This window comes from Acyrthosiphon pisum, chromosome A2, assembly GCF_005508785.2.
Source record: "Acyrthosiphon pisum isolate AL4f chromosome A2, pea_aphid_22Mar2018_4r6ur, whole genome shotgun sequence".
Lineage (NCBI taxonomy): Eukaryota > Metazoa > Arthropoda > Insecta > Hemiptera > Aphididae > Acyrthosiphon > Acyrthosiphon pisum.
In genome coordinates this window covers 31,102,577-31,126,731 of record NC_042495.1, presented here as the reverse complement: position 1 = coordinate 31,126,731, position 24,155 = coordinate 31,102,577, and the positions used below count along the sequence as shown (strand labels likewise).

The following is a 24,155-nucleotide window of genomic DNA, read 5'->3' as shown; positions in this document are numbered from 1 at the left end:
GAAAATGAAAGAGAAATCTGAATAGTGATAATGGTAATTTCAAATTATTTTTCTATACTTATTTACCTAAACTATTTTAAAAATGAAAACTTCCCTTTCTAGATGTCAATTCTTCAAAACAAGATATTAAAGATATTGAAAATGTTGATACCATGGCAATAGTTGAAACCGAGGTTGAAACCTGTTCAAATATTGATAATGGTACCTATATAATTATAATATTATATACCTAATTTTTAATTATATAAATCTAATTTCCAATTATAATCTGTAGGTGACAGTAATTTGAAAAAATATAACAGTACTGCTATTGAAAATGAAAGAGAAAATCTGAATAGTGATAATGGTAATTTCTAGTTAACTTTTTTACCTAAACTATTTTAAAAACTAAAACTACTTTCTAGATGTCAATGCTTCAAAACAAGACAATGAAAAAAATCAAGTTAATACAATTGAAAATGTTGATACCATGGAAATAGTTGAAACCTCTTCAAATATTGATAATGGTACCTATATAATATACACCTACATTTTTTTTACATTTTTTTATTGTAAATTAAAATGTTTCAGCACACTGAGTGCTAATAATAATAGTTTATAATAAATGTTATACGTAAATTTGAATTCTATAATTTTAAACTAGTATAACTTTTTTTTTTACAGAGGCTACTGATATGTTTATAAAACCTAGAAGTATTAATTTTACAAGCTTTTGGTCATTCCATCCTCATCAACCGAAAACCAACATTCCATTCAGACCTTCAAAATTGTACAACCGTAAGGATGGAGGTCATCGTAAATGGATATCTTATTGTGTTAAGAAAAAAGCTTTATTTTGCAATATATGTCTTTGTTATGGTGATGGTTCTGGATCATTTTCCAAAGGATTTTCTGTCTGGAAACATGTATATGAGCGAGTCAGTGATCACGAAGAAACAATAACACACAAATTAAATGTTGATGCTCATTTGATGAAAAAGCAATTTTCCTCAGTGGATTCACTTTTAACACACGGACTTGGTTCAATAAGAAAAATACAAGTTGAAAACAATCGAAATGTATTACTTCGTCTTATTGATGTGTTAAAGTTAATTGGAAAGCGCGGACTAAGTTATAGAGGTAAAACAAATGAGGCTGCTTATTCACTCGACGATTCTTCCTTAGACCATGGCAATTTTTTGGAAATAACTTTACTTATTAGTAAATATGATTCCTTGCTTAAATCACATTTAGATAAAGTTGTAAAAAAAAGTTTAAAATGTCATAATTCTGGAGCCCAACAAGGAGGAGGTCAAGTTACTTTTTTATCAAAAACTACAATTAATTATATTCTTGAAATTATTGCTAAAAATATCAAATTTACAATTTCTAATGAAGTGAAAGATGCTGTAATATATTCTGTACAACTCGATACAACACAAGATATATCTGTTACAGATCAATGCTCAATAATATTAAGATATGTAAATGGTACATCTGTCTTTGAAAGATTAGTTGGTATGGTAAGGTGTAGCTCAAGTAAAGGCTCCGATTTTGTTGAGTTACTCTTAAAAGTTCTCAAAGATATGAATCTAGACCCAAAATGCTGTATAGGAAACGCAACCGACGGAGCTGCAAATATGCAAGGAGTTTATAATGGATTTTCCACGAAAATGAGCGAAGCAGCAGTTGAACAAGTACATGTATGGTGTTATGCACATGTATTAAATTTAGTTATTAGTGATATTACAAGCAAAATTGTCCAATCTATTTCTTTGTTTGGTATCTTGCAAGGATGTGCGGTATTTATACGTGAGTCATATAAACGTATGGACATATGGATAACCAAAAATTCCAAAAAAAAAATATGTACAATCGGCGAAACAAGATGGTGGTCCAAAGATGCAGCATTGACAAAGGTTTTTGGACAATTTAATGAACCCGAAAATGGATTGTATGTTGATCTCATAACTACAATTTAGGTATAACTCCAGATGCTCGATTCAAGGCAAAAAATTTAAAAGAAGGTTTGTTAAAATATGAAACTATTTTAACTGCCCAAATGTACTTGCGAATTTTTAAAAAAACCACTCCTCTATCAAAATATTTACAAGGGCATGGAGTTAATATAATTGCAGCTTATCAAATGGTGAAACAAACTTTGAATGATTTACAAGACTGTGCCCGCCAATTTCAATGTATAAAAGAAGCAGCCAATACTTTTGTTGAATATACCAATAAAAAATTTGATGAAATGGAGAATAATACTTTAGAAATTCTAAATGAGTTACCTCATATTAGAGTAAGAAAAAAAAAAAGACAATTTACTGACTATGAATCAATAGATGATCCTATTACAGATCCATTACGGGCATTTGAAATCAATGTTTATAACCAAGTATTTGATACTGTTATTGAAAGTATTTCATCAAGATTTGAAAAACATGAACAACTATGTGCAGATTTTTCTTGTCTTGACCCAAACAATTTTCAACTAGATTTACCACTTCCAACAAATGCTTTAATAAAAATATATGAAAAAATCAGAAATTTTATTCCGGACATAACTTACGATGATCTTAGAAATGAATATGTTGACTTTACATCTAAATGGAGAGAATTGAAAAAAACCATTGCTTGTGTGTATGATGAACTAAATAATCAAGTTACTGATGATGGTGATGATTCAGAAAATGGTAATCTATATTTATTATTACATAAATATTAAAAAATAAAATCATCAATAATTATGTTATATTTTATTTTATGTTTTGTTCTAGGACTCAAGAGTGATGATGATATTATAGTATGTGTGCATAGTGCCAGTACCAAGTATTGTGTAACCTGCTGTTATGAAGTGTTGGTGAAATATAATTTATACGCAAATACATATCGTGGCCTCCACTTTGCATATAAATTTATGCTTACTTTATCCATTACACAAGTAGAATCTGAACGTACATTTTCGAAATTAAAATTTGTAAAAAATTATTTAAGAAATACAATAGGTCAGAATGTATTAGAGAGTATGTTGCTAATGAATGTAGAAAAAGATATTCTCAACAAAATTGATTCCGAAGACATCATAAATAAATTAGGAGCTAGAAGCCCAGTATTTGGTAGAATGTTACTATGTTAAAATGAAAAACTAAATTTGATTAAATAGTAAAAAATTGTTTTGTTATACATTGTTGGTTATGTGTTATGCTTTATTTTGATGTGGTACTTAATAAAATTGATATAGTAATGTACTTGCGAGCGAAGCGAGCGACTTTTTTTTTCATGTTTGGGGCCCCTTTGTAAAATTTCCCGGTAGGCCAAAATTGGCCTATCCGCCCATGCCAATGTCATATTAATTATTAGAAGTAACTTTTCCATGACCACATGATATCACAAACGGAGATATCTTTTAATAGCAAATTTATGTTCTACAGAACAAATTTTGTGTTTTTAATTATAATTAACTGAAAATAAAACTTAATGATAAAGATATTATTCTTAAAGAAATGCCTATATATTAATATTTTACTACGCATGTAAGTTTGTCAGCGGTTGTGACTTTCTCTTAGATGTTGTCAACTATCTTGCTCTCGTTTTGTTGGTAAAATACCTAATACATTTTTTAATTTAATTATTTAGAATTTGATAGATTAGTCACATGCTATAGTAAGTAATTTGATTTTACTTTAAAGTATACACATCATATTTCTCTTACAAATACGTTGAGTTTCACTCAACGTAATCATATTTCTACAGTACTTAGTATAAAAATTTGTTAGTCTGTAATTTTGATTTTAAAATAATATGAAAAATAAACTATTATTACACAACGATCAAGTACATAGTTCAATAAGTCAATTGATTAGGGGTTATTTGAGAAGCTTTCGTACCGGCTTATGAATGTTTTTTTCCGTCTTACTAACCCATAATAATATATTAAAACTTACAGTTCAAATTAGTGCGTGTGGTCGGCTTAAAATATATAAGAGTGATTTTACCCATTATCAAACTTAAATGTAAAATTATTTACTGTGTTCACTCGTTGGTTTTTAAATTTACTCAAATATTTAAGTGAGTGATGAGTATATTGTGTAATAAAATAATTGAACGCGTAGACAATTTTTGGTTCATAATATTATTAACTGTTTTATTGAAACATATTGTGTTATTACTTATTTATTTGTACAATATTTTCTTTTAAATCAATTTTAGTCGTTCAAGACGACGTACATTTAAAAAAAACATATAACGAGGAATGAATTATATAAACTAAGTGATTGGATTGACTCACGGCAGATATTCAATCTGATCGGAATATGCTTCTTTTTGTCGGTCTTTGAAACGTCGGTGAGTACTGCAGACCCACGGCTCCTGTGGTCAATGGCAATACGATATGAATGGTTTGGTTATTGGACACAAATTAATAATGGTGTGGCGAATAAATAGTGTGGTTTTCCGCGGCATGTGCGTATGCGAGTAGGTACGGCGGCGGAAACGGTTTAGCGTTATCAATAGCAGCGGCGGTAACAATTTGTTTATGTGTGAGAGTAGGTACGGCACTGTTCGGACGACGACGGCGACGACGTTCGGACAACGAGGGTATTTAAAACAAAAACTTCTCGTCTGCGCTGTTTGAACCTGAAGAGGTCCCAGTCACAGAGGAGAATAGACGGTAATACTTGGTCGCACTGTTTGAACCTAAGGAGGCTCCAGATACGGCAAGCGAATACGATTTGTTGTTATGTTTCGTGACGGTGGTTGGGGCTATATATGCACTACTACGGTAGCTGCTATGAAGAATAATTACGTGTTGTGTAATACGTCTTTGACTTGTTTTGACTGATCTCATGCGGTTAGATCGGTTCGTGTTGATGATAGTGGATGTTATGAGATGCGCACTTTATGTTGATGTAATTGTTTTAGTGATTTGATTTAATTATGAAATGGTAATTAACGATTTTCCTACGATGTTTTAAACTGAAATGGAAGTGTGCGCTATCTAGTGTGTGTGCCCGACGCTTATTGTTGGACACAACACACTTGATAGTACGCGGTTCGTCGACCAGTGGCGTGTCGGTATGCGTATCGACGGTGGTAACGTGTGCACTGCGCGCTCTAGTAATTTACGTAGGTATTATTCTGTCTCGTTACAAATTGTAAAATAATAATATTTGATAATGCCAATATAATTCACCTAAAAATTAAAACACCGTAAAAACCCAAAGAGACAAGGCAACATTCTTAACTTATGATTCACTATAGGTCAATTTACAATAATATTTAAGATAAGAGTACAAATTTGTAACTGTTGGACATTCGTTTTGGTATATTACATATGCGTATATCTAAGACGGAGAAAACATTATATTATGTGGATTCTATTGTTTATGGCACATTTATGATTTAATGATGTGTATAATTTATTTTATTTATATTAAATTCTAAAACATAGTGATATTAAAATAAAATATAAACTGCAAAATTCAGAACTCACTAAATGGCTAAACAGTGCCTAAACTAAATAAAACATTTTATAAGAATAAAGAATTGTCATACGATTTCAAATTTAATTGATTCAGTGTGTTATAATGAAGTTCCGTAGCTGCATTTAATAAAATAAAATATACCATATAGTTGTAATTCTATGATCAAAATACCTGCCATTTTAAAATTATTAATCGGAGAACTTACAAAATGGGACAATTGTAACTTGTTTTAAATAAACGAATAAAGTTATTTAATGAATATAATGTATCAATCATAAACTTTAGAACTGAAACTAATATATTATTATATGCATAGTATAAATCAACTAAATATCACATGGCAAAGAGCTAAATATTCAGATAATATTAAATTTAAAGATATATTGTATTATTATTTTTCAATTATGTAGTCAGGACTTATCAGAAGTATTAAACTAGTATTTTAATAATATTAAATATAAGATATAATTCAATTAGCGCTGTTCTTGGATTTTAGTATTAATATATTTCATATTGAGTTTTTTGTATAGTAAATATGGTGATAAATATCTGTAAATTAACACGCATTTGTAGTAAGGAATAATTTAATTCTTTTAGGTAGTTATTTTAAATGTTATTTATAGGTATAGTAACTTAATATTGTGATGTCTAAATAAGTATTAAATCTATATTTGTATGAAATTATATAAATTGGAAATGGTATACAAACCGTAACTAAAACCTAAATTACCTAATACCGGTATTGAAAAATTGAAACCAAAATCGAAAAAATTATCAACGGTAGATATACAAAATCGAAACCAAACTGAAATTTTGTCAATCGGTTTCAAGCCCTGATTTTTAATCTTTTAGCATAATTACAAATAGAAAATGTGGTACGAACAGAAAATCATTTCAGTTTTGGGTCAATTTCAGCCATCACCTCTTGCAAATCGTTTAGTAGTCGTTTTCGTGTTTAAAACACCTCACATCAGACCCTACTTACACAATAAACTACCATCATTATTAATACTTTCTGTCCCGACCAAGGTTGCTCCAGCTTAAGATTTAAACTTTCAATAAATATATTTGTATAAAATGTATATGCCATATTTCTTTCAATTAAAGTAGTAATATAATATATGACCAGTAGCAACAATTTAATTTAACAAAAAAAATTTATTTTGTCGTAAAATGAAAAAAACAATAATGCGTGATCTACAAAAGTGTATGATGCAAATCATATTATAACATGTACACATATAAATCTATAGGCACCCTTCAAGCCACACGGAACTTAAAGATATAACTTTATTTAACTTCGGATGGACCAATATCCATTATCCATCTGACTTGGCACGTTCAAAATGAAAAACATAAAATTAGTCGATTGGCACAAACGTACGGATGAATTGTTTTTATAAAGATTTATTTGCTGTTATTTATAATCAAAACTTTTATAGAGCAAATGTATAAGTATGGAGTTGTATCAATAAGGAAAGGTACGTTCATTTTTTAATTTAATAAAAGAGCACTAATTAATTACGACTAACATTGTTAGAAAACTGTAAGTGGTGGTTGTGTCTGTCCACCGTGACGGTACCTATGGTACATCCATTACTCGTCCAATTGATTGCACTTACTGCCCTCGATACAAAGACGATGCACAAAATTAGTAATATAAAAATTATGAAGGGTTTTTTCAAAAGAGGAATAGTATTCAATTATCCTTGACGTTCACTACTTGTTTTTTGTATTTAACAAGCAGTCCATACATGAAGGGTGGTCCAAAACGTTCTATTGCCAAAATTGACAAAATCGACTTTGGTATCGATTCTTATGGAAAAAATAAAGATACATAGATTGGCGTTGTCACAAAAGATCTAAACGTTCTATTACCTGGTCAAATTTGAGATTAAAAATGACTGATTAATCCAAAATGAACCTTTTCCATACATAAAAATGATATATTTTAGAAAATCAAAACGTACTTTTTCCAGTTTTACGCCAAAATGTACTACGGCCCATGTTAAAAGAAAAGGAACAAATCATTATCTATATAAAAATGAGCTATTTCCAAAACGTACTAAAATGTAATTTTATAGTATTTAATTAAGTTTTAAATTAAATTAATAATATAATTATAGAATATTTAACACATTTGAATCGTTTTAAAGATAAATAATATATTATTAAATAATTTTAAAAAAAAAAATCTTTTTTTCAAAATGATTTAACTGGTTATAAATGGTTAGTTTTTATTGGAAATTTTAAGATACAGAAAATCGCTTCTCCTAAAAAATCAGTATTTGGACAATAGTACGTTTTGGATTTCCACCTCTCACATACACTTATATATATATTGGTACGTAAACATATTATATTTCTTAGATTTTCTTAAAATTCTTTTCTATTAACCTTTGACCATCCATATAATTTTCATAGCTCTTTTTTGAGATTTGACATTATCAATCATGTCATTGACTTTTCAAGAAATATAAAAGCTATTGTGATATTTAAACATAATAATTCGAGCATGATATTTTGGTTAGATAATCTATCCATTAGGTACGGAAAATTGAGTATCAATATTCGTTCTATCAGGCTAAATAGTTTATATTTTTATATTGCCACTGAGTTCACAAGTTTGTGTAGTTGATTAGAATGAAATATAAAAATAATAACAAACTGAGATTGACCTATTGTATAATGTTATATACTTTTTATAGACATAAAAAATGATGGTAAATTTCAGACCATACTAATAGATTTCTGTAAGTATACATTAGATAGTAGTCATTTATAATGTTATATTTAAATATTTTATAATGCATTAATTAATTTTTGATGATTATATATATTAAAAAAGGTAGGAGATACAAAAACGTATTAGTCATATAATCAAATATTATGTTATGGTAATAATGATAATACGTAAATCGATCCTTATGTTGTTCTAATGTAAATGCATACCTATTGGCAAACACATAGTAACTATTAGAATCCTTACATTATTACATTTGATTATTTGAAGAAATCCTATAATTTAATATATATATATATTTATAACTCTGCATCAGGGAAGAGGTCGTGTCGTGTCTTCGGGGTCGTGTTCGACAGTCGATATCATGATGCCAATATATGTATCTTGGTTTATATAATCTGTAGAATTTCGTACACCTTACACTCTTTTATAATTGTGACTATTACCATGTGCTTAAGATTCCTACATTCGTAACAAGAGTATATACAGTCGATTCGCCAACCGAATGTAATTTACGTTAATGAGCATTTTGTTTTGATGAACAATGTCTTGTGTACCAAAATAAGTGTTAAATATTTTTACATTCGTAGCAAGAGTACATAAGTCAATTCGCCAACCGAATGTAATGTACAGTGATGAACATTTATTATTACACATTTATACCTTGAACACAGCTCTTAGAATTGCTACATTCGTGGCAAGAGTACAAATAGTCAATTCGCCAACCAGATGTAATTTAAGTTAACGAGCACTTATTGCTATATTCATGTTCAAAATGTAATTGTGTAATAATAATTTAACGGGATTACGATATGATGATAGTCACAGAACTTTATGATTTTAAAAGATTAATGGGTAGGTGAGTGGAAAAATTGAACAATGTGAATTTGTCTGATAGAGAGATAACTAATTCAGACAATCATACCGAATGCTGAGATAATCCAATATACATATTCGACAGTTCCAAGCCAAAATGGCGTAAACGACAATTGTAAAAATGTTCAGGAGAGTAAAAACAAAATTCGTAAAAAAAAAAAATGTTTTCATCAATTTTCACTATCAAATGTTCGTTATATAAATTCATGTTCATTAAATAAAATGTTGAATACAGTATTGTTTTCAATATTTAATAACCCAAATACTATAAATGTAAAAGATTACTGATTACCAAGCAACCAAAAAATTATTGGTCGCTTACTCCACATAACATAACTTACCTGTGTTTTTTTAATTTTAATATAATTCAAATTATATGATGTAAGTGCCGAAAATTACGAAATAATTTTTTTTTGCTCAATATTCCCGTTTGTTATATATATAATAATAATAAAAGCAATAGAAAAGTATTTAACAGTATTATTTACTATAAAATAATGTATGTAACGATTCTAATTCTAATTCATCTATACTTTTTTAATTTTGAGAATAAAAACAAATCAATACATAAAAAATATATCATTTTTCTTATTCAATAAAAATTATAAAACAATTGGTAATAGGAAAACTTAATCGACCTTAGTGGCGTAGCCAGAAATTTTGTATAGGAGATGGATGGCTAAAGCCTCTTAGCAACTTCCCCCTGGCTACGGCACTGTTCAACCTTATAAAAAAATAAACAAAAACAATAATATTATTTAAAAACAATTTATCAGTTTTATTATTTACTATGTTCTGACAAAATTAAAAACAGTATAAAAATTATCAGTGTTTTTCACCATAAAATAACTAAATATTCAACATTTAAAATACTTATTCAGTCTTAGGTAGTCCTGATGAAATTAAAAATAGTACATAATACACAAATCAATTCTTGAAATATATTTATCATTTAATTTTTGATCTAGTCGTCATTATTAAGCCTACAATAAAATAGGGAATAATGTTAATTAATTAGAATATCAATTTTCAATAATGATTGCAATTCAACAATTGTAGTAAAAACTAATAAATTATATAAAATAAAAGTATGCTATAAACAACATTAATAATGTTAAGTTAGCAGTTTTTTGATGTAAACGGCATTATATTCTAAGCTTAAACGACATAATATACATGATAATGTGATGTAAGCGACCAATTAGTATTAATCATGTACAGACTACAGACGTATACAGACGTCCGCACTCCGTGGTATTAATTTTAATCATGTATCGAACGACGTAATAATGTTTTGTTGGTGAAATAATATGTTTTTAGTAATAGATAATAGATAATAATAATAGATAACATGGTTATTTGTAATTACTATATTATAATAAACAATATAATATTAAAATACTTACTTAAGAAACTATTCACGTAATAACTATAGAAACTATAGGTTGTTAATAATAATTATTAATCAATCTTAACTGTTAGCACTAAATAATTTATATACTAGGTAATTGTAAAAATGTATAATACTTAAATAGTTTAATATAAATAATATCATATCGCGATATCGCGATCTTCAATAGCCTGGTACCGTATGACGTCTCGTTATCAAATAATATCTGCTGTAACCGCCAAAAGAAAAATATGTGATAAATGTAAATATGATGTAAGCGGCAGTGTAGCCACTTAAAGCATAAATTAGTAAAATGATGTCGCTTAAGCCTACTTTTGACGTTTAAACTTCATTTAAATAGCACACCTGCTAATTAATGTCGTTTACGACACAATCTTTTAAAATTAATATAAAATCGTACAGTTGACCATTCGACACGATAGTAAGCTTAATCGGTTCGTCATTCTGGCGTTTACATCATGAAACGAAAAAACGTGTTTTGTAAAAACTGTCGTTTACGCCGTTTTGGCTTGGAACCGTATATTATACTGTAAACGCATATACGCTATAAGCGCTCCCTTGAACAGTAACGGAAGAGTGTCGTGATGTCGACTGGCGTGGACGTTGTGCATGGGTCTTCTTCTGAGAGACACTGTTGTTGGATCGATTCTGTAGGGTCCTTATATAATATGATTTCTGTGTAATCTCTTTTTCTGATATGTATCGATTAATACGTGATATTAAAGTATTGATATCCTTTCTTATTTTGGGCGGTACGACAAAGGTAGCAATGGTAATTTATTGTTTTATTTTGACCGAACGTCTTAATCGGAAAATTATCGAAGGGGTATTGTAGTATATAATATATATGTATATTGTATATAAATACGTAAGAAAGCATTCATGTATTTATAATATACGGTGTCATCTGGCGCTGCTGATAATTGATTGTGTTGTTTTTACTAATCGTTTGATCGGGGAGGTGTAGAATATTATTTATGCGTTGCATGTGTCGCGTGTATGTAAGAGGAGTGCGCATAATGTATACAATATGTACCTAATGCGTAGGTATATAATATGTATATCGGACCACCCACATTCCATAGTATGGTCCATTGTCATTGGTTGTCTCGTGTTTTATTTCACGTTTAAATATTATTTATTACACAGATGAAAAACATAAACTCAAGACCATTGAACATTCTGACGATGCACCTGAAACAAGTGTTAACAGTAAGTATAAGTTACAAGTTTCTTGCACCTAGTGTTATATTTAAATTTGAATAATATATAAAGTGCTTACATATAGACGATAAATTATATTACAATAGGTAATAGGTACAAATAAAAATACGCACTAATCATTAATATTTTATAATATACGTCGTTGTCTGGCTTCGCTGATAATTTATTGTGTTGTTTTTACTAAAAGTTTGATCTGGGAGTTGTAGAATATTATTTATGCATTTCATGTGTCGCGTGTATGTAAGAGGAGTGCGTATAATGTATACATGTACCTGATGCGTACATATATATGTATATCGGACCATCCACATTCCATAATATGGTCCGTTGTCATTAGTTGTCTCGTGTTTTATTTCAAGTTTAAATATTATTTATTACACAGATAAAAAACCTAAACTCAATACCATTATACATTCTGACGATGCACCTGAAGTATCTGTTGACAGTAAGTATAAGTTACAAGTTACTTGCACCTAGTGTTATATTTAAATTTGTTTAATGTATAATGTATAATGTGCTTACATATAGATGATAAATTATATTACAAAAGGTAAAAGGTACAAATAAAAACACGCACTAATCATTAATCATATTATCAAATATGTATTAAGGATACATAATACGTAGAGCAATACCTAATTTTTTTACAATGTCAATACATACGTATCTTCTATCACGTTGTTACTATTGTAATTATTGATATAATATGACATTTCATTAATTGGGAAGTGTGGAAATCGTCGTACTGAAATTAATCTTGGCATGATACTTGTAATAATGTAACTAAATAGGTACTAAATGCTACATCTTAAAAAATACAAAACGTATGAACTTAGAAGTTGTATGAAGCTCATACAATTAAATTTTGGAATAGTGGTTAATCTAATGACTTAGATGTACAACAAGAATCTTCTGATAATATTATTTTAAAGAGATTGTCAAACAGGGATCTTGAGATCTACTGTGGAAATTGATTCTTTTTTTTTTTGTTTAAATTTTTGTAATTGGATGCAGATTATAATAGACAATCTTCTTCTTCTTCTTCTTTTGGCCTATTTATACGGGCCATTGAGGTCCTTTTCCGCTTCCACAATCCTTCTCAACTGATCCCTATCCGTTGCCATGTCGATGCTGAAGGCGTTGTTTATTTTTGACAGGTCTCTCTTCACCGAATCAAACCATTTATGACGTGGTCTCCCCAGGGGTCTCTTTCCAGTTGGGTTCCCCACCATAACCTTCCGTGTGAGGCATCCTTCTGCTCGCCATACGTGGATTGCCCATTCAATTATCTTACTACGAACGAATTGGCATATACTTGGATTGTTAAAAAGTCTTTGTATCTCGTCGTTCTTTCTTCTTTCGAATATCCCTGAATTCACATTATACACTGGCCCATATATTTTCCTCAAAGTTTTCCTTTCGAAGCTTGAGAGTTTTTCTTCATCTCCTTTTGTACTTGCCCATGTTTCACATGCATATGTTGCTATGGGGCGCAAATATGTGATATATAACCTCTCTTTCATTCGGCGTGCCAGAAGCTTTGATGAGAACATCTCTTTCATAGCGTAATAGCTTCTATTCGCTGCACACATTCTAAGCTTGATTTCTTGGTGCATATTATTTTTTCCGTTAATATTTACCCCCAGATATTTAAATTCTTCCACTTGCTCGAATGAGTATCCATTTATCTTGATATTATTCTTTGGGGTCACCTGCCTTGACATAACCATATATTTTGTTTTGGCTTCATTAACATATAAACCCATATTATGACTAGCTATAAATAGTTTCTTTGCCTTTTCTTCAATTTCTTTCTGGGATATTCCTAGAATGACGATGTCATCTGCATATGGTAAAATTGTGTTAACCCCAATTATTTCCATCTCTTGTTCCTCCCGGATGTCTCTTATCACTTTTTCAAGGCCAAGTTAAAAAGTACTGGCGATAATGCGTCTCCTTGTCTCAAACTGGTTTTACATTCAACATTTTCAGATGTCACTCCCATGAAACGTACTTTGCAGAAGGTCTGTTGGTTGCATATTTCAACTAATTTCACGATTTTCTTAGGTATTCTAAAATTTCTAAGTGCAATCCATAATTGTTCTCGGTCTATACTGTCGTACGCTTGTTTAAAATCTACGAACAGAATATGAAGATCTTTATCGTACTCGTAATATTTTTCAAATTAATTGTCTAAATATAAAAAAAAAGATCGGTGGTAGACTTTCCTCTTCTAAATCTAGTTTGGTATTCTGATAATATTTCTTCTGCATATACTTCTAGTCTTCTTAGTAATGCTATTGTCAGTACTTTATACGCCGAGACCAACAAAGATATTCCACGATAATTCGACGCTATCCCAATATCTCCATTCCTTTAAGATTGGGCAAATTATTCCTGTCTTCCAATCATTAGGGATCTGTTCGTTACGCCATATATCACTTATCAGGGATTGCATTTCTTTCATTATATCTTTCCCCGCTATTTTGAATAGTTCCGAATTTATGTCATCTTCTCCTGGGGCTTTGTGATTGTTTTGATTTTTGATGATATCTTCGATTTCTTCCAAGTTTGGTTCTCTACTTTCTGGTCCAGCCGTTTGAAAGATCAGTTCTTCATATCTAGTTCTGGTGCTTTTATTTGTCTCACTCGCGTTTAGTAGGGTATCGAAGTGCTTTCTAACATGTTGTTATATGTCTCCTGGTTCCGAGATCAGTTCATTCTGGTCGTTTTTTTTAGAAAGAGTGTGTGTTGTTTGAAACCTTGCTTAAGGTACTTACAGTTTTTGAAAAATTTTCTTGGGTTATTTCTTTCTTCATCAAGTTTTTCTAGTGCTTTCTTTTCAGCTAGTCTTTTTTCTCTCCTAATTGTCTTATTTACTATCTCTTTATAATGTTTATATTTTGCTTGATTTTCTATCGATGGTTTTTGTATCATGTTCAAACGGGCTTCATTACGTTTTTTAACCGCTTCCAAACATTCATTATTGAACCAATTGTTCATTTTGCTGGATCTCGATTCTGTTCTGAGATTTTCTATAGCGGAGTTTATAACCTTTTTAATAATTGTCCATTTGGTTTCATGATTAATAGACAATAGTCAAACTAAAAATTATATTATTTCTTTTTTGGATATAACTGATAGTTATTGGTTACTCGGGTAGATCATGTACAAGCATGCATAGAATTATCCAGCTTACACCCCCGAATAAATTAATATACTTGACCTTAAAACCATATGTATTTGTATAGCTTATATACTCAAAAACAACTCCATTGGATAACGCAAAAATATCAGAGATTATTTTTAGAGATGTAAGAAAAGTTTAATGAGTTATAGCAGCTTAAACCACATTAAAAAAGATACCAATTGATTGCTAAATCCGTGACATTCTGTTGGTTTATTTCACAATGCTAAGTACACTAACACTTGCATTGTGCTAAATTAATAATTTGAATATGATTATATAAATATATGTTGTAATTGCGTAGGTCCACAAGTATTAGTAGTGGATATTATATTGAAATATAAAAACAATAAATTATAAACTGAGATTTATATATTATAATATAATTTATCTTTTTTTAGACAGACGGTTTGAAGATGATGAATCTTTTGGAATTGTTAAAAATCTATTCAGTAAGTATACATGTCTAGTTATAAGAAGTGTTATATTTTAATAATAAATTACATGTCCTGTGATCATTGAATCTATAATATTATATAGTAATATAGATGATTAAGTTGGTTCCAGTCGGTCAATAAAAAATAAATTAGACCCTCCACTGTGAGAAGATTGTGAGACTTTAGACGGTTCGATTTTAACGCTGTAAAAAAAATAAAATTTCTGAACATCTTCTCAAGAGAACAGACGGAGCTTTTTTTAAAGTTTGAACTTTTGACAATATTATAATATTTATAAATTTCAGCTTTTACAACATTTTTGTGTATTTTTGTGCACCCATGGCTGATCTCAATCCACTGCATTGCTGATAGTATTTATTGGTTTAGTGTAGAAAAAAAAACCTAGCTTATACAGAAATTATTCATAGTTTAAATTCGAGGAGAAACTGAGGGTCCTACTACTAACCTACCACATTGCATCATGCCTAATTAAAACTTAAAATAATATTATATTATTTTTATGTTGTAATTATTAGAATTATGTGTAGTTGATTATATTGAAATATAAAAAAACTAAATAATATTTCAGTTTGTTACTTTTGTTATATATTATATAAAAATATATACTTTTATAGCGAATCAATTCACAGAACCTTGGAGCCCAGAAGAATTAAAAAAAAAATTGGATGACATGAGTAAGTTTACATGACTGCTTACCGGCTATCACATAGTTATAATAATATAATATTACATTTTATTATTTGATAATAAATTTATATATTATATCATTATAATTCAGGATCAGGGAAGAGGGAATTAATTCAGTATAAAATAGTATATAGTAAATTGTAGTCTTGTTGTATACTTTATCAGTAATATAACGGTCACACGTACTATTAACAGTAGAAGGATAAATTATGTAATTAACAAGTAGTTGTAAAAAACTCATTTTTTTTTCAAAATTATTATCTGTGGGTGTACCTAATATGTAGGTAGTTAATATTCGTGTGCCGTTTTCTTCCTACGTGGTGTGATTAATACGACACACAGATTTTTAATACATCTCTTAATATTATAAATCATCATAAAGTTAATGTTACAAGCACCGCTCACCTTTCATGTTCCTTGCTGTTTTTTTTTATTTTAAACCTACATACACTTTTATAATATATGTTTGTATGACCAGCTAGTGTATACTAAAATCTTTTGTTACTTATATATAGTATCAGTTTATAAAATCGATGTTGTATTTTATTGTAAGTAGTTTTTGTCAACGATAATATATAATAATAATTATTGAATGTTTAATGCCTTTATAATACATATATATATATATAACTGCGTATAATGCAGGTGTCTATGCAAATATAAAATGTAGCATTTATAAAGTAACAATTAGCACTTACATGAACCTAATTCAAATCATTTCAGATCCACTGGGTGTGTTTGCTTATAATTATGCGCATAATAGTCCTCAAGGTAGATATTTATTAAACTGGTTACAAACCCATAAAATATAAATCTCACAAGTTACAAAATAATTTATTGTTATTAAATTATAAATTATAATAGTATACTCGTATATTCTTAAACTATTATTCAGTTGGTACTATAATAATATTTAACTAAAAATAAACAATTGTATCCAATTAAACTGTTATTTTTTTTATCTTTTCAAAGAAATGTTAAGATCAGTGGCAGCGTATTGTAATGCTTACAGCATATTTATAGGTAAATACTAGTAAGAAATATTTTAGTTTTAGATCATAATAATTAATTACGTATTTTCATATTATAGAAGCAGTAAATGAAAAAAAATAGTAGTACAAAAAAGGTAAATATTACTTTAATAATATAAACTACCTGGGTATCAAATATTAACCAAGAAGTTGATAAATATATAGCTTATGTTCAATTTGATTGCCTAATATATAATACACAGGATTTGTAACAGTAGACCTGACAGATAAAATAACTTTATTTCTAATCATTATTTTTATTTTATTTTAGTTATATATTATATTATTTATAGTTACACGTATAGTATAAAATGTTGATTTAAATTATTTTGAAAAATTAAAAATAGCCATTTTCTTTATCTTGTTATAAGAATAGTTTTGTCGGTGAATACATTTATCGAAGTCAATAGTAGCTAGTTTATTTTTCAGAATTTATTTTAATATCAATATCTTTTTTTGAGTAATTTAATTTTAGAACTTTTTTTTGTCAGGCCTTCTTATTACACTTAGTATATTTATAATTTATGTACCCATGGGAGATTTATTCAATCAGTTCATATGAGAGTTGATCAGTTTTCGATTCCTAGTTTTTATGATTAGAACATGTGCCTATTTCAATTAAATTTATTTAAATTTTGTAATTTTTTGTGATTTATAGCACCTTGTAAGTTATACATTTTTATAAACTTGGAAAAAAAAATGTGAAAACAGAGATACGGTTGTATCTCAATTTGAAATTTACCTCTAATATTTTCATCATTTTTTTTTTAAAATTTCAGAAAATTTTGTTTATTATGTTGGATACTCTTTGAATTTGAATAAACTTTATAATTATTTTTCTACACAATATAACCCATAAAAATTATTTAGAGATTTCAATGGTTTGTATGTTATATTATAAAAAAAATTATAACTTACAAGGTGCTATAAATCACAACAAAATTACAAAATTTAAATAAATTTAATTGAAATAGTCATATGTTCTAATCATAAAAACTAGGAATCGAAAACTGATCAACTCTCATAATATGAACTGATTAAATAAATCTCCCATGCGTACATAAATTATAAATATACTAAGTGTAATAATAAGAAGGCTTGACAAAAAAAAGTTCTAAAATTAAATTACTCAAAAAAAGATATTGATATTAAAATAAATTCTGAAAAATAAACTAGGTACTATTGACTTCGATAAATGTATTCACCGAAAAAACTATTCTTATAACAAGATAAAAAAATTGTCTATTTTTAATTTTTCAAAATAATTTAAATTAAAATGTTATACTGAACTACACAAAAACAGTTATGGAAACTTGAAAAAAAAAAATTTGAAAACAGAGATACAACCCTCTTTGCTTCAGCAGGCGATATTATTGCTTATGAATTTAATTTTTTTATTAAAAAACATTTTATTAGAATGAAAATTTATCAAAATTCATGTATCTATCTATTGATTTAATTGCGTACCTTCTTTAATCAATAAAGTTATAATTGTTAACCTAGTCATAATACATACAAGTCATACGCAGTTTAGTCATGAATGTAGTGGAAAGTAAAATTATTTAGTGGGAAGTCTTTGGATTTAGTCGGAATACGGGGAAATTAAAGGGAATACTGTTAATTTAGTGGGATGTCGTGTAATTTAGACGGAAGTCTTTGAATGTAGGTGGAAGTCTTGTAATTTAGTGGAAAATCTTGCAATTTAGTAGGGAGTCTTTGAAATTTGTCAGAATACATGGAATTTTAAGGGAAGACTTGTACCTTAGTTAAAAGTCTTGGAATTTAGAAGAAAGTCTTTTGCAGGTACCTTATATATACGCAAGTAAACTATCAATTGCTACTATAATATAATGTATTTAGTCCATAATTAAAAAACTAAATAAATCAACTGTTATTTTATTTTATTTTATTTTTTAGATAAACATGCAGCTTCATATGCATATTGTACTAATTAATTTATATTGACATGTTACACTTATGAATAAATTATAATATTATATAACTTAACTACATAATAATAAATATAAAATACAGAATATAATGTTATATGAATTAATTAATTTAAATATCTTTAAATAAATAAGACAATGTCTTAAGTTTCTGGATTGACTTAAATAATATATTTTTATTCGATATATAGTTGAGTTAACAAGATTAGAGTGACATATTATGTATAGTATTTGATACAAAATTAATTTTCTATTTGCATATAAAAGCAACATGTTGTAAGGCACTAAAAATAACTAAAATATCTTCATTTTGTTTGTCTAGTTTGTGTTGGTTATAATTAACTGGGCTTATATTGAGTATATATATATATATATGTGTGTTGTCCCAGTGGCTTCTTGTAAAGCTCATATGTGATGAGGCTGATATTTAGTAAATTTCAATAGATTATTCACAGCATCAGTACCTACGCATTTTCCCAACGTTTCGACCGAACCTCAATTTTTAACAATAAATAAACATGTATGTTTAATACATGTCTATCAACATCGAGGAACAAGTGGCGGAATACTACTGCACCTGTACAGCCGTCATTAGTTCACGTTTCCATCATGCTTTCGTTGCACCGTCCATAACCAATATCATGTGGGTGGTACGAACTTTTGCTGCTGTTGACAATACGTTGATAACACGTACCTTATATTTCCATTTTTTCGCCGTATACAAACAACGTTAATTATTTTTTTTCAGATCCTTTTCTCAGCACGTTTTTTGTTTTTTTTTTCGTATAAATCGTTGCCAATTTACGTGTGTGCGTCTTTGCCACCACTATCTGTAGTGTACGTACATATTTGTATATTATGCTGACGTTATTTTTGTGCACCGTCGCCGCCACTTAAAGGACTCTTCCGTTCTCGTGGGTGCTTTTTCACCGCCCTCTCGACACGTGACGCCGAGGATTGCTGCACGGTCACATTTGTCTCAACTCCAGTATCCTTTCCAGGTTCGACGGTCCTGGGTGTCACCTTCCGGACGGAATGAGCCAACAGTCCCGTGAGACAGACAATCAATTTTTCTATAGTTTGAAAACCAAAATTTATTTTCAACTTTTTGTAAGTTGATGTCGATGTCCGGCGTACAATATTTATATACTGCGTATTTCTCTCCCCAACTCCTTTGTAGGCTTACAGGTATTTATGTATGTAAAATTATGTTGTTATAATAGCTTTATAATTACAGTCAACTAAATTATTTAAAAACACCAGTTTCTGTTTGTTAACTGTCCCTATTCTATTATTTCTTTTTTCCGAAGACAATCATCTCGCCTCTCGTTTACTAGAATTTGTTTTGAGTAAAAAATGTCAATTCTTGTTCTTTTGTCAACTATTATCATTATATTATGATCCTAGAATCAATAGTGTTATTCTTCTTTTGTGTTCTATATGCTCGTCGAAAATGCTTTCTATACTCGTGCCAACAATGGAACGATCGTAAAAACTCATTGGCCGCTGCGCATAGGACCTTAGGACCGCATTGCAAACAAAACATACTAATAATATAAAATCTCAACTAAACAGGTTAGAGATCAGACAAAAAGTGAACAAATAAGTTTACGAATTAATAATAGTCTGGTTAATACAATTTCTAAGAAAGGGGTGTAGTTCAAAAATATGATATATCAGTACAAATAAAATATACAAATACCCAAACTGGCATGTTTTATTAAACACAACGCAATATACCGGGACGTCGCGGGACAGAGCTATTTGGGAATTTCACCTCAAACTCTGTAAAAATTGTATTATAATCAGTATCATATCGGTAATATGCTGATACAAGAAAAATGCGTTCTTCGAGTGAATATTTCGAACGTAAATCCATTGCTAGTGCTCGTGATTGCGTACTGGTTACGTACTACAGAACATGTGGACGTCTTCCTAATGATGTTGACTTTTAATTACCTGATTATCGCAAGTCTATTTTAGTTACACGCCATGTAATAGTCATAAAGATAGCATAATGACCTTTCGCGATGACGTTGCGTGACTTTTGCCCACCCCGGTATTAAACTATACACATTTTTTACATTTTAACCTATGGATAATATGCATCATAATACACATAAGAAAAAATTATATATATATGTGATGACGAATCATACATAACGTTATATAACACACTGCACAGTAGCAGGCATTGGTCGTTAGCATTTCCGAGAACATTGTATATGAACACAGTATCCGTGAAAACATAGATACTCAATGATAGGCAGTGGGAGAGTGGTTAGGACTATAAAGTAACCCCACAAACCACCTGAATTCAGAAGTGTTTCACCCGAGCTTACACAGGCTTCTTCATACCAGTCAGGGTAACTAAATATGGTAAATATGTCAATTTGGACTTAGAATAATTTTCACTGAAGAATCAAAAAAATAAATACGATTTAAACATTTTCAACCAAGTCTATATGTATTACATCTGAAATACATCCTCATTCCACGGTATGCCACCGCACAGTATTAGATTACTACATTAGATACGTTCGTTGAAAGTGCTTTCCATAATAAATACTCGTGCCCACGAGAGAACGACATTAAAAACTCATTGGTCACTGCGCATTGATCACCTCTCCATATACCCCACCATATCGATAGGATGCTAGTTGGCTACGATCGACGACAAACGTTGTTAACCGATGACAACCGTCGGACCATAGCACCCGCCACCACGTTTCCGTCAAACGCTATTAAGATGTTACGCACCCGTTGTTCAGATATGTGGTACCCAGCACCACCCATTCGTTGATGATTTAAGTCTTACGGTAACAAATTGTGCTTTTTGACAGAAAACTGAATTTTCCAGTCCTATCGGACTGATGCGTTCGAAGTTTTGCCGTTGACGGCACCATGCAGTCGAGGTTGGTCAGGTTTACAACGCCAGAACGCCCCATGATAGCAAGGTTTTTTACAAGCGGCTGACTGAATCCAGATTACTGCGTAACAGAACCCTACTCGTAACCTACTCGGTGAGATCTCTCCCGCCGGAACAACGTCTTTCCACTCAGCTAACGTGGCACATCTATCGGTTAAGGACGTCGGTCACGCGCCGTCTTAGGCGTAAGAGAGCTAACGACGGCCTTCTGCGATTATCACCTCACGCAATCAACCATATACGGGACATTAGAAACTGTGTTAGAAAGCTTTTAAAGCCCGTATCCATCTGTCGCGACACGGGCTGTCGACGAGCGCCGTGGTTTGTCAGCTCCGCGACACCCAGCGAAACACACAGGCCTCATAGTAACTACTTATTCGTAAACCTGATGACGGGGATCGTAAGACCACTCCCACTGGTGTTTTTACACCTTTAGTCATATTTTACAAGGGCGGCTCGTTCACGCCTTGTGTGGCGCGGTCTCATCCCTCCTGGGTACATTGAGCACCCGAGCGCTAGACAATGTTTTTCCAGCAACTCTCGTTTGAGGCTGATCGGTGGGTTTAAAGTCCCGCGTCGGCGAGCACCGAACGATGAGTTGAGACAAATTCCTCCTCTCTTACTAAGACGCTACTCCCACAGTCTCCGCGAGGCTATCCACGTAAGTCACGGGCGCGCGGACACCCGAGGTGTACGCGCACGCCAGCCGGACGTACGTAACAAAGCTACTCGGAGCACTGGTACCGTTCGGGCGTTAACAAAGTCTGGTTTCCGGGGGGGCTCATTTACTCCTGTGGAATGAGATTTCGGAATCCAAGTATTCCCTGTTCTCACAACAACTGGTTTTCCGCTAGCATTGATGCTGGGATAGGGTTACTGTCACGACACGACCTTTTTGAGCGTTATGGTTTTTAAGACAGATGCCGTGTCCGCACCGAATCATCGGGTTTGAGTGCTTTCTGATAGATGACTCCCAGCCAGTCTTCTATACGTACGCGTTCGTCCACGAGTTGGCTGGGCTTGGGAATTCTCAGTCAGGATTATGCGAGAGTATTCGGCTTGTAAATGGAGGTCTGTGGCTGTGTTATCCAACACGCACCACTGCGATTTGCATAGACCTACCGGTGTGTCGCAGGAAGCCTAATGCTCCCAATCGGGTAAGTTTTTCCCGTGCGGAATAGAAAGTTGCCCCTCATCACCTCAGGTCCTCGTCACTTAAGGACCGGTTTTGAGGTCTTTTGACACACCTACCAGGATTACCCTTCCACGCTATACGTTTCAATGTTCTTAAACGCCTCAAACACGGTTGTTAGTTTTGCCGTGGGTCCACGCCACCAAAGATTCTCATTTCACATATATATATAGTTAGATAGGTGGAGGCTATGGTGATTTTAGTCTTCTAGTCATTAATCCATCTATTATCTACATTATGAAGACGTGGTACTAGCATACCAGCTATATTGTCTCTCCGTTCAGTGCGTTACAGATCAAATTTTCTCCATTAGTTTAACAATTAGAGTGAATCGACCTCTTATACAATTTAAAAGTATGATTATTATCTAGGCAACCTCGTAGGTTTTGTATTATAATTTAATTTAAAAACTAGAAATGAGTCTCTTAAAATTGTAAATTGTGTGTACATCTTAAAATACTCATTACTCGAATCAAAAATAAAAAACAACAAAAATCCTAAGAGACTACCTATATATTAATCTTACCTTTACATTTTATAAGAGGTCACTTCACTCTAAATTTTAAACTAACAGACCTAAACGTAATCTGGTGAGAGTAACATTTGGTATGCCACGCGCTTGTATGCCGAAGACAAAACATGTGGGTATCCCGTTCGCGTATTTACAGATCGTAACTGAATTCGGCCAAACGGGTTTGCACATCACCAAATACGCATGCACATGGAACAACTGTAGCACAATTAACGTTATCATAGTTAAAAATTTGACACTGTTTCAAATTTTTATGGTTGAAGTTTTTTTGTAATGCAGTTCTGTCTATTTGTGTACTTAGTGTTATTTAATTCGTACAAAATTTATTGTAGACGAAAATAAATGACTTGTGTCAAGATATCTAAAATTATTAAATAATGGTTTAATTTAAACAATCTTAGTAAACATTTTAAACTAATATATTTCTTCATACCGTCAATAATATTTAATAATTATAATAATAATAATAAT

The 24,155-nt window shown here is 30.7% G+C and overlaps 3 protein-coding genes and 1 long non-coding RNA gene across 6 annotated transcripts in view; all 4 read left to right on the top strand.

Annotated features, from left to right (window-relative positions):
- LOC100570234 overlaps positions 1–24,155 on the top strand; it is a 41,232-nt gene that overhangs the window by 2,756 nt on the left and 14,321 nt on the right. The gene's annotated exons all lie outside the window — the stretch shown is intronic.
- LOC115034205 lies at positions 47–1,985 on the top strand. Its single transcript, XM_029490243.1, has 4 exons — positions 47–201; positions 275–346; positions 405–506; positions 664–1,985. Exons 1-4 carry the CDS (start codon positions 153–155, stop codon positions 1,959–1,961), a joined length of 1,521 nt encoding a protein of 506 aa, XP_029346103.1. The 5' UTR covers positions 47–152; the 3' UTR covers positions 1,962–1,985.
- LOC115034206 lies at positions 2,020–3,315 on the top strand. Its single transcript, XM_029490244.1, has 2 exons — positions 2,020–2,675; positions 2,760–3,315. The coding sequence occupies exons 1-2, from the start codon at positions 2,042–2,044 to the stop codon at positions 3,116–3,118; spliced, it is 993 nt and encodes a 330-aa protein (XP_029346104.1). The 5' UTR covers positions 2,020–2,041; the 3' UTR covers positions 3,119–3,315.
- LOC103308538 lies at positions 8,150–23,554 on the top strand. Of its 3 annotated transcripts, none has more exons than XR_003839550.1 (9): positions 8,150–8,218; positions 11,645–11,707; positions 12,102–12,164; positions 15,308–15,358; positions 15,979–16,599; positions 16,775–16,822; positions 17,024–17,074; positions 17,142–17,177; positions 21,875–23,554. It is a non-coding gene; the product is annotated as an uncharacterized LOC103308538 (long non-coding RNA). The 3 variants fall into 3 exon arrangements; XR_001679021.2 differs by lacking the exon at positions 21,875–23,554 and adding an exon at positions 18,876–18,997; XR_510463.3 differs by lacking the exon at positions 21,875–23,554 and adding an exon at positions 18,886–18,994.